The sequence below is a fragment of the Ischnura elegans genome, chromosome 8, assembly GCF_921293095.1.
Source record: "Ischnura elegans chromosome 8, ioIscEleg1.1, whole genome shotgun sequence".
In the NCBI taxonomy this organism is placed as follows: Eukaryota; Metazoa; Arthropoda; class Insecta; order Odonata; family Coenagrionidae; genus Ischnura; species Ischnura elegans.
The window spans coordinates 47,112,451-47,124,840 of record NC_060253.1 but is presented as its reverse complement, the minus strand read 5'-3'; the positions used below and the strand labels follow the sequence as shown (position 1 = coordinate 47,124,840).

Sequence of the window (12,390 nt, the reverse complement as noted above, 5' to 3'; positions counted from 1 at the left end):
GTACAGTGGCGGAAAAAAATCACGCAAAGCTCATTGGCGTCTGAAAGCGGCCAGTTCAGGAACTACTTGTCTTCCAAAATGTTGCCCTCGTAATGCTCTCATGCAACCGTGAATTTTAAAAGCCATATGACCCTAATACAGGGGAAATAATAATGTCCGTCGCATTAGGGCAACGCGCAAAAGATTCAGCAACGAAGTCTTCCCCATATTCTCCGAAGAATGCTTCGCCCACGCAGGGATGCCGACTTACAAAAAATATTGGGGGGGCCCAAACCGGGGATCTTTCCCCGGGAAATTTCATAAGTAGTGAGTTTTAAGTGTTTTAAGCATTTTAGAAGAGTCATATGATCAACAATAGAACCCTGATAACTCGAATCTCGAATCTCGATATCTGGGCACTCCGGGGAGAATCGACAAGCCTGACACATTTTTTCCTCACACTCTCAACAAATTTTTGTGGAGGCTCGGGCCACCTCAAGCCCCATGGAGTCGGCGCCACTGAGCCCACGACTCATCTAGAACGGAGTTTACTCTCGTCGGGACATCTGTGAACACAGACGACATATTGGGTATTGAGACTGCCTCATAGCACAATCTAACGATTTGATCGTTGGATTATTCTTCCTCATAGAATACTCCTCCAAGATCGTTAGTATATTAATTGCGAATGCTTGGTTTCGCTGATGGTAGGACCTGCCCGCCTTGTGACGGTGCAGGATTCCTCGTCCTCTCCCTTCCTTCCCCGTCCTTCCCCTGGAGGTGTCGTCGGGCTCTCATCGCGGCGATGCCTCCATTCCTTTTTCCTTTCTTCCTCCCCCTCTCGAGAGGCACGGGCGTATAAGTCTTGGTTCCCGGTCCTCGAGTTGTATCCTCGCGGGGCCCGCCCTGGGACCCCCGAATCCACTGCCTCATAGCACAACTAACGATTTGATCGTTGGATCATTCTTCCTCATAGAATGGCCCTCCAAGATTGTTGGAATATTAATTGCGTAAGCTTGGTTTCGCTTTTAGTAGGGCCCGCCCGCCTTTGTGACGGTGCGGGATTCCTCGTCCCCTCCCTTCCTTTCCTATCCTTCCCCTGGAGGTGTCGTCGGGCTCTCATCGCGGCGATGCCTCCCTTCCTTTTTCCTTCCTCTGCCCTCCCCCTCTCGAGCGGCACGGGCGTATAAGTCTCGGAACTTGGTTCCCGGTCCTCGAGAGCTTATCCTTTGCGGGGCCCGACCTGGGACCCCCGAATCCACTGCCTCTTAGCACAATCGTTCCGGTGGTGTAGTGGGTTCCACGGATCAAGTCTCACTGACGGATCATTTGATGCTGTACCCGCACTGTGCATGCGTACCCAGCGAGGGGCAGGTGGGGGAAGCTGGACCCCATCTTCCTCAGAAGCAAACATCGCAAGTCTTTGAGGAAAATGAGGACCGGATTGAAAAGAACGTTTTCAACAAATTTTCTTTAAACCCACGAAAAATTATATTAGTATGAGACATCTAGCTAAAATAATTTTTTTCAAGCAAATAATTTTATAAACTAATAAAGCGCTGTTATAATTTTCTTACAATGTTGGTTTTATTCACCTTTATTATGCTAAAATGTCATAACTTGCACGACCATGGATTTCCCCCCCTAGTTTTGATTGTGGGTACGCCCTTGAGACGTTCGGACAATATTTAACTGTACGCTGTACTTAATGATGAACAATTTAGTAGTATTTTACTGCAAAGTAGTAATCGGACCCGTGTAATTGATTAATCGGAAACAATGAGGGTCAGATTGGAAATCTAAAAGTGAATATACCAGCTATCCTCGTGCCTTTGGCAAGAACGAATAATGCACACAAAGTAGAGAAGAAGATGCCACCAAAACACTTTCTTCTAACTCAAGTTTCTTTGAAGAGTATCATGATCGTAGGCGGAATAAAGCTAAATAGAGAATAGATCTCATGAATTATCATTGACACTCAACGCAGCAATTTTAATGACATTTTAAATACGAGAATGAAACAGTAATGGCATAGGTCCGACTCGGAAAAACGATTAGATAATCGTGGCGGAACTTACTAACCTCTTAACCAGACGCCGCACGGTGGGCTGAAATCGAAAAAAGCTGGCCAAAAATCATATCTTCCATATTTTTATAAGTAGCTCGATGAAATGTTTCAAACTATTTTTTAAGCTATATAACGTGAATCTAATGACATTTTGCCGAAAATTTTGCCACGGGAGTTTTTTTAAACAAATTCGTGGAGACTGAAAAAACGCAAAAATCGACTATTCGGACAGCTTCAGTAGAGATGGAAAATTGAATTGAAAATAATAGTTAGCAACAAAAAAAATAAGTATTTTAGCATTAAATGTAATTATTTAAATAAAAAAAAGTCCATGAGAAATGCATAAAATAATTTTTTAAACTTAATTGATAATATAGTCAACTAACAGTTGAACTTTGTGTCAACATTTTTTCTGAGAAGACATACATAAGATATCACCCAGCGTACAATTTATATTTTGAAAAAAAAAAAATGCCGCGGAAAACATACCATATGAAATTATTTATGAACCGTTAAAATTATCTACTGAACATAAGAAAACATAAAGAATAAATTTACCAGCCCAGTGCCAGTTTTCAATCGGATTGCCAGCCGTCACTGTCCTCATCAGAAATTGCATGGCTCCTTCAATAAAAGTAAGTTTCGTATATCTTTTGAAACACGAAGGTTGGGTTTACGAGCACAATAGGGATTAACGCGGTCGCGGTCGGTAGGGTAGTGCCGCGGCGCTCGGCTACTCGTATTGCCCTTCAGTGTTTGAGCTAAAGGGAGCAATAAAAGACCTAGGAGAGTGCGGATAGCAGAATATGTGAGTGCATAGTGGGTTTTTGCATTGGGTTTGGATTGGTTTTTGAATTGGGAATTGGGTTTTTCTAGAATTATAATAGAATACCTTGCAGCCACCCGCCTTCCGAGACAAACTTCTGAATTTCCGGCGCAATCGTTGAGTCCATAATATGTCTTTTGATGGAAATCGTAATGTTAATCGTAATCACTGAAAACTTTTAACAGTAAGACGAATATAGAATTTTAAATGTTTGCAAGTGTAGAAAACTGTAATTTCGTCTCACTTTTAGAGAATTATCCTCGACTAAACCAAGTTCGGAATAAATGTTGGTGTCTAACCACCGCGACGGGCGGTTGGACATTCACGCACATAACTTGATAGGAGAGGTGGGGTGGCAAAAATGGGGCAGGTTTTATCATTTGAGAATTAAAGTTAACAGTTTGTTTTATACTGCGGTACAAAAATCTTTGTGAAGCAAAGTGAAAAACATAAAGTTTTCCTCTACACTATGTTAAAAACACGTGAAAATGGGACATTTTAATGTTAATGTAATTAAAATTATGATTAAAATTCAAAATTTCACTACAATAGATTCTTAAAATGTTAATATTTATTATGAGTTGATTTAAATTTAGACATGATAAAACATACCCTAGCAGTAGCAAAAAAGCATCAGTCGATTTAAAAAAATGGAAAAAAACAAATTTTGTCATCATTTTATAGTAAACTGACAGACGTCTCCTGTTCAAAAAACATACTTAGAAATAAAATTATTTCAGTATTATGATCACTGATTATACTGTGATTTGTAAATATATTCGTTTTTTCCAAATTTAAAAATGAAAAAATCATTTTTGGCCAGCTTTTTTCGATTTAAGCCCAATGTGCGCCGGTTGCCTCCTAACTGAAAAAGATCGAAGATCCCAAGACACGTGACTTTGTACGCAGTCAAGCGCACGGGTGCAACGTTCAATACGCCAAAGGATGAAGTTCGCCATGAAAAAATATTTGACTTAGCCGGGATAACACACCTGGTTTACAAACCACGGTTAACACACCTGACCGGCAATCGGGAGATCCGGGTTCGGATCCCGGCTAAGTCAAATATGTTTTCATGGCCAACTTCATACTTTGGTGTATTTAATAAAGATGGAATTTTGGTGCAGAATGAATGAGGAACTTGCATGGGTCGTAGATTGCTCTAAAAACTATTTTGAATAAGTCAAATGGATACATTAGCTCGCAAAAATACCTTCAGTTTCTCCATTCAACATCAAAAGAAATAAAAAAATTGCATTTAAAATCGAGAAAAATTTCTCTGAGCCGACCACTGCGCGAAGACACCCGAGCGTTGCCGAGGCCAGGCGTGACGTCATAGGTGCCTAAACAACCGTAGGGAGTAGGGAAATGCGCTGAGCGCATGGTGTAAAATTTGTTTTGAGGGAGTATTTAGCCGCTTATCGTCACTTTATTTTGTTCTGTTATTCTTGGGCAAGTTTTCCTATTGCTATTGTGCCTAGATTATTACTTGGGATATTAATAATGCGGCATCGGGATGATGAAGTACAAGTGTTTCACTTCGTGTGTTTTGGTTATCAGAAAAATGGATGATAACGTTGCCACTCGTTCGAATAGTACACCTGAAATTCATCTACGTCTACATAATACCTCGCAAGCCGCCTAAAAGGCGTGTGGCATAGGGTGTTAGGGCACCAGCCTTTTTTTAGGACACCAAAAATTGATGCCACGACCCTCATGGAATTTGTTAAGACAAATTATTGCTATACGTCGGCGGCAAATCGAGTTGTAAAAGAAACTTGTAATACTGGAGGATAACGATCGTAAGCTGTGCTGTTGGCATTAGAGTAAGCTGTGCTGTTGAATTTGGCAACGCCGGATTAACGGAGAAGGTAGTCCTATCCGTCCTACGGTACGAATTCATAGCAAAACAGTCTGCACACAATCCACATGTGAGATCGCGAATCGGTTCCGCTGCCAACACGCAAGCTACAACCTATATCAATAATATTGGTAAACCCATAAACAATATACTAGCATATACCATAAAAATATAGTGGGAAATAGGCAAATACTCTTATCAAAAACTGGATGTCACTATCACATTCTTATATTCATCACGTACAACTTACAATAACAGAACTCGTTATGATGGAAAAAAACTATTTATTCACTGATTTAAACCCTTAAATTAGCCCACACAAGTGACATTTCTCACCACTATTCGTTGAAATAATGGAATAACAAACTTCACACACAGTTTTTATTTCAATAGCGTGATCGTGAAATGTCATATCTACGGTGAACAACGGAGATTAGCACGCCACTAACAATTTTTACACTACTGTTAGACATTTATCGATAGCGTAATATCACTTTTTACAATTCAATCACGATGGAACACTGATAACTCTTGGCCGATATTTTTCAACCTTGTCAAACTTTGTGCATTACAACCACTGGCACTGTGATTATTAGCAGTTGCTTAACGGGAGATGTCACGTTGAAAATAACACTATTTTGGCACAAAAATGTTCCTAGATGTCTCCAATCAGCGAGCAAAAGTTGCATTGACTGGAATTCACCCCATAATACAAGCACAGACAGTCCTAAACGACGAATTCTCCGGTACCTACGAATAAACGGATGAAGTTATTGTATATAAAAGCTAAGCGGACATTAGTAAACATCAAAATCGTTCTAATTACATACTTAAATGAATGATATGCCGTCGATAACATCAACTTACAATTAACGTATCCCCCTTCCAATGGCCGTGGCTCAGACTCCTACAACGATGTTATTTAGGTATTATCAAATTTTTGGTTTAACTGCTCCAGTTTTATATTTTATGCCCTTACTCAGATATTAATATTATAAATAATGCAAAATACGAGGGCTTCCAAGCCTCTATCGTCGGATATTTATCTTTAAATATAAAATAATCAACACGTCTAACAAACGAAGCTCTCACAACTGCTGGCAACTATTACAAACAATCACAACAATAGCTTCGCGTGATGTTTAGGCACCTTTGACGTCATCGAGGCTTCGTCGGCAGTGGCTTGGGGGGTGAGGGAGTTTTTCCCGCGCTTTAAAATTCGTTATATTTATCATTAAATATCTCGCGAACGAAAACTCAGATTTACATGCGGTTTTCTTTGTTGTATTCAGAAAATAATTTTCTGTCCGCTTATGAAATAAAAAAAATTCATGCAAGTTCCCCATTATTGGGATTATAATCAAATTATTTTTTAACCTTAATAATTCACATGAATAAATTTAAAATAATTTATTTTCCGATGTCTTTTTTTCTATTTGCGCGGGAAAACTACAACGCCACTTGTCGATAACCACTTCGGTTTACTGTCCTTTGCCTTCCTGTCATCTCGCCTGCTGTCCTTGTCTTAAGTAATGAGGTCTTTAGTTTCAGTTCCTGGGCGCTTTACTTTCTTCCTCGATGCTCGGGGTACAACGTTATTTCCTCCCCACACCGAGTCTATGATTCTTTTAAACGTTTGCTGACAACGATACCATGAGACTTCCCCTGTGTCATTTCAAACGCCTTCCACACTGTTACGACTTATACCTTTGCTAAAGGATCGCCTTATTTCAGTTTATGAACATCGGTGTGTCGCGCAATGGATAAACAAATGCAGTGACTTGATTACTTGGTGCATGTTGGAGACATTTAAAAATGGAGAAAAAATGTGTGCATGAGAGGATAGAGGTAGAAGATAGCCGTTGCGCGATCAGCGACTTGTTGGGACACCAATTCGCACCATTGATCGTGAATAATACGGTGAGAAAAATGCTATTTATGTAAATTTTTAATTGCCAACATAATTTGTAATCAATTAATCTGTTAGCTTGGTGCACCCCTTGTCAGCAAATCTTCATAAAACTAAAGCAATATGGTGGATTATTGGCATTTTTTATGTTTTCAATAGTAAGCAATCATCCGAAAACGATATAGGTGAAAACTGGTATTCCATTAAACTTAATAATTCTCCGATGTATTCGCAGGGATTACATGAGAAGCCATTTTAATGTCGGTCTCTTCTTTGCATTTTTCAGCTAATGTCTTCGTACAGCGTTTCGTGTAATGATGTCTCCGCTAAAAAATGCTCTCTCTACTAGCTACACGCAACATTTTTTGTATTGATTCAATAGATGAACAGAGAAAGGCAGCGGTTTTATAAATAGAATTTTATTCAATACAAAATTCAAAGGAAAAGTACCTAAAAACATTAATGATAAAATGTTGTTCATGACCTATTTGGCACCAGTGGCATCTATTTTACTTGACGACTACTTCGTCAGTCTCGGGGAAATTTTAGCTTAGCCAACGAGCGTAAGATAGCATGCTTCCCGATCGACCGCTCGTGGTTGAAATAATTTAAAGGAGTAAAAGAAAAGAACCGCACGGAATTAAATCTATTCATATGCCAGTCATTTAGTTAACATAAAGCGAGTGAAAACTTCCCAAAAAGTGCTTCTCACAAAATCATATCTTAGTGCACTTGTGCATGACATATTATACATTCCTTCAGGATTGTATAGTGAAAATTTCGTTGCTATATCTTGAGTAGTTTGGGCTGTGCGTTGATCAGTCAGTCAGGACACGATACTATATTTATATATATTTTAACCTTTCACTCATCAACGTGCAGACCAAACCACTCAAGATACACCCTCGGCATTTTTATGATACATTCCTTGTGCCATGTAACAGGCTACTACGAAAGTATTTTGCGAGGAACAATTTTTGTGGCGGTTAAACCCGCTTTACGTTAGCTTGATGACTAGCGTATCAATCGCGTGGAAAGAGATTATTACTCTTTCTATTAGTGATTTTACGTATTCGCTGAGCTGAATAAGTATACATCGGCACTACATACCCAGCAATATCATGACTTTCTTGGACAGTTGTAACTTCTTCCTGCCTGTCAGCACGGATTCCGAAAAGGTAGATCATGAGAAACACATTTCGCACTCTTTCTTCGCGACGTTCTCAAATCCGGGGAATCGAAATGACAAGCTGATGTATTACTTATAGATTTTAAGAAAGCTTTCGACACAGTACCTCAAAATAAACTTTTGTACAAATTACAGTCATGCGGATTAAACGAAACAGTGGTAAACTGGATACGCGACTTTCTCTGTGATTATAAACGGACAGTAGTTCTTGACAGAATCAGCTCTGATGTAAAAGTGGCATCAGGTGTTCCACAAGGAAGCGTAATGGGCCCACTTTTGTTCATTATATACGTTAATGATCTCTGCTCCCGAATTAGCAGTAACATACGTTTATTTGCTGACGACGCTGTCATCTATCGCGAAATTATTGTTCACTCTGACAATGAAATTCTATCATCATATTTAAGCAACGTTTATTTGTGGATACAAGAGTGGGGACTCGAACTTGATCTGAGCAAATGCATGTCGGTACATTTTGTGCTGAGTTCGTCCAACTTTAACTATGTTTATGCTGTCAATGGTATTAAGATAAAGGCAACAGACGAAGTGAAGTACCTGGGAGTTACGATACCCTCGAACCTATTGTGGGGAACACATACAAGAAATATTTGCGGCATAGCCCTGAAGAAATTAGGATTCGTCAAGCGTATTGTGGGAAGATTTTCGGATGAGAAAGTAAAAGAAAGGTGCTATTTCACACTCGTCCGACCGCACCTTGAATATGCAGCGAGTGTATGGGATCCAGTGCAGAAGGACTTAATCCGCGAACTGAACAAAATACAAAGAAAGGCTGCGCGGTTCGTCAAAAACGGCTTCGGGCGTACAGACAGCGTTACCCTGATGTTAAGCGAATTAGGCTGGGAGCCGCTGGAGACTCGGATGCTGCGCGCTAGGCTAAGATTGTTTGAACAATTGAGAATCATTAGCGGATACAGAAAAAACTCAAGGGGGGCCGCAAAATATATCTTGAACTACCTTTACTTTCGTCGTAATGACAAATAATTAAGTTACATACAAAGTTTAAGAAACTTATATTTAAACTGATAATACGCATACACATGACAATACCACCTTATGATATAAAACATGTTTCAATTGTGGATCAGCAACGTTAGGCAATGCGGGCGGCAAGGGTGGGCGCGCGCCCCCCATATGTTTCCACCCCTGTTGAGAATGGATATCTTTAAGAGCGACACGGAGAACATAATTTTAGATCCGCACTATATTTCCAGGTCCGACAGAAGCGATTAATTAAGAGAGATATTTTGCCGAACGGATAGATATGGGAATTCGTTTTTCCCCCGAACCAAAAAGGATTTCAATAAATGCTAGCCGTGATTTCCTTAGAGCACCTTATTTTTATTTGTACACGGCTGGTTTCCTAGCACCTCCTGCCACTCGCCTTTTAGGCGGCTTGCGGGGTATGATGTAGATGTACCCATGCCCAGCCCATCGGGGAGGGCATCTCTGCCGGCTTTTGCTACATTCTATAGATGCACAACTGAGGACTGTTTTGGTAGATGGCTTCAAATCATTTTAATTGTATAATTTATTTTATTTTTACGAATACATAGTTGTTGATATAACCGCTTATTTTCTATCTACATACTCATATAATACCATGGAAGTACTCTCAATTGGTGCGGATGTTAGCTCATGAACCTGTGCGAGAAAGCAAATAAATTAAGTTGGCACGGGAGAGATTTGCCTTCTGAGTCTCCACTTGCATCTATTAAAATTCTTCATTGTTCGGAAGAGATACGAATTCCTATTCCCATCGGTTTGGCAAAATCTCACTCTCGTCTTATCGCTTCTGTCCGGACTGAAAATATAGTGTGGTTCTAAGACGATGTCCTCCGTGTCACCGTGAATGATATAAGTTCATGATTGCTCAAGCAATCTACGAATAACACGTTGGCGCTGAGCCCCACAGGACCCCTCCTTTAGTGGAATATATGTATTTGAGTCTAGAGCCCAATTTCGCTCTCGAGAGACGTTGATTGCCGCGAGGAAGTGGCCGTTTACAGACACACACACACACAATGGCTGTCAACTGCTCGTCCACCATCTCGGCCTAATCACACGATCGCTCCTATCGCTGCAGGCTGTGCTGATTTCTTTATTGCCTCCCTCTCGCGCCTGGTGGTTTATTGCCAGTGGTCGCCGTTCCCTCGTCTACGACAGGACTACGGCCACAACTCAACAATAGAAGAAGCACACTCGACCCACAAGATGGCTGCCTCGCTCGGTGTTCTCGATTATTTCTTGTTTTCCTTGATGTTGGTGCTGTCGGCGCTCATCGGCGCCTATTACGCGTTCTTCTCCAAGAAAAAGCAGAACACCACGGCCGAGTATCTGATGGGTGGAAGGTCGATGGGAGTCTTTCCCGTCTCCATGTCTCTCATTTCGAGGTTGGTCTTATAACTTTTGCATTCTCTACTTCGTTTTTCAAACAATCAGCTCAAAGCAAATGGCATGGTGGTCGCCAAGGGCGGATCCTGTTTTTTTTTCTGGGGGGCACAAGCAGGGGCGCAGCTAGGAATTAAGGCTGGGAGGGGGGTTAGGTGGAACTAATACCGGGATGTGTGGGGCATGGTATACCCTCCAAGATAAGCGGCAGGTGCGATATTAATAAATTGCGGAATTTTAAGATAAATGGTTGAAAATTGTGAGTTTTACGGCTTCCTGAGGGATATTTTATTAATCATTACACTATTCTATTAGTAATATCAATCAAATTAAGTACAATGGATTGAACTTAAACATTTCTCTAAGCTCTGGGGGGGTTTTATCCCCCAAAACCCCCCTCGCTGCGCCACTGGGCACAAGGGACTGACAGGCAAACGGTCTCCCCATATTTGAGATTAAAAACAAAATATAATGATTGCTGCATTAAATATTCTCTTTATTTTTATATGAAAGTTATTTATATGTAATTAAGTGAACGAGGATCCGCATTACACAAAAAACGAACGTAATGATAACCGTATTAATACCTTGTCTATTTATTAAGCTTCTGAGGGGTGGGCACGTGCTTCCGAGGTCTCCTCTTAAATCCGCCTATGCTGTTCGCCATTCACCGCACATGGGAGCCGTTGAAGCCATGCTGTAGCGCGTCCGCCGGGCGGATCGGAAAAATCGATTTTTTTCAAATCCATCTGGCCCAATGAAAAAAAGTTGTGGGACCGATCAAAAATAAGGCCTGAAAATTTTGAGACCTCTAGGGGAACCCTCGCTCAAATGCAATTTCGGGGGGAGGGTCACAATTTAAAAAATATAATTCTGGTCATTTCCTTTAGATTTTGCTGAGTTACTGTTCTCTAAGGACAAAAATTTCGTGCATTTTGACGTATCTGCCACCGTTTAGCCACAAAATGCCTAATTTCAGTCCGCGAAGAAAATATTCCAACCCCCACGCAGCGTCGCGGATACAAGAACGGCAGGACGATCCCGTCCCCTCCCCGATCGCTTCTCCCCCTCCCACGACTCGAATACTCCAAAATTCATCCTGCATGTCCTGCTAATAGGGCGTTCATCTTTGATAATATAAATCGGAAGATAGTAGAAGGTAAAATATGATGAGTAGTGTGACGACTTGTTTCCCATTTGCCGCCTCGCCGACGATAAACAAATCTATGTTACCAACTTTTAGAGAAGAGATGAAATATTAATAGATCCGAGAACGCAGGAAAGGAGCCTACGGTGTACGAAAAGGCCTCTCGAGTGGCTATGAAGGCGTGCGAACTATGGTGACGCGCTTTTCTTCCATTATGTGTGTGACGAAATGGATTTAGTGGTACCACAGGAAGTACTAAAACTTACGGAAAATGGGAATAGGCCGAAAGTAGGGTTTTATTGAAGCACAAAACTCAAACACTCTTAAAGGAACATTTGTAATAATGCGATATTTTTGCGTATGTGAAAGACGGAGCATATGGTTCCCCCTACTGAAGAAGTATTTTGAGAGACAAGCGGAAGCATTTTTAATGAAGATGGTAGAAGGTAAAATATGATGAGTTGTGAGACGACTTGTTTCCCATTTGTCGCCTCGCCGGCGTTAAACAAATCGAAGTTACCAACTTTTAGAGAAGTGATGAAATATTAATAGATCCGAGAACGCAGAAAAGGAGCCTACGGTCTACGAAAAGGCCTCTCGAGTGGATATAAAGGTGTGCGAACTTAGGATATGCGCTTCTATTCCAGTATTATCCGACAGCTGTGACTAAATGGATTTTGGGCGAAGGCCGCTCGCGTCCCCACCCCGCTCGCCTTTCCCACGCCCCAAATGCGACAAAATTCACACCCAGTGCGTCTTTCTTCGTAAGTCTAACTAATATTTCATGATTCAACATCGTCTGTGGAGGAAAAATCACGAAAGAATTACTCAATTATCAGCTTTCCAGTCTGTATTTCTTATGTAAGTGTCATTCCTCGTCTTTCGCTGCTGTCAACAAAGTTTTGGTTTCTTTCACGAATCTCTCGTCCGCGTGTATAATAAAAAGAATATTTAACTTAAAATTTGAACGTTCATCAATAGATTTTTGAATTTCCACAGAGC

At 40.8% G+C, this 12,390-nt stretch overlaps 1 protein-coding gene across 3 annotated transcripts in view; it reads left to right on the top strand.

Annotated features, from left to right (window-relative positions):
- Positions 1 to 12,390, top strand: part of LOC124164227 (sodium-coupled monocarboxylate transporter 1-like) — a 46,766-nt gene that overhangs the window by 11,272 nt on the left and 23,104 nt on the right. Inside the window, exon 1 of one of the 3 annotated variants that reach the window (XM_046541462.1) lies at positions 9,799 to 10,243. The exons of 1 other annotated variant lie outside the window; for it this stretch is intronic. In XM_046541462.1, coding sequence (XP_046397418.1) covers positions 10,065 to 10,243 — 179 coding nt within the window. In that variant the 5' untranslated portion in view covers positions 9,799 to 10,064. Of the gene's footprint in view, positions 1 to 9,798; positions 10,244 to 12,390 lie in introns of those variants that run through there. One more of the 3 variants, XM_046541460.1, reaches the window with a different exon arrangement.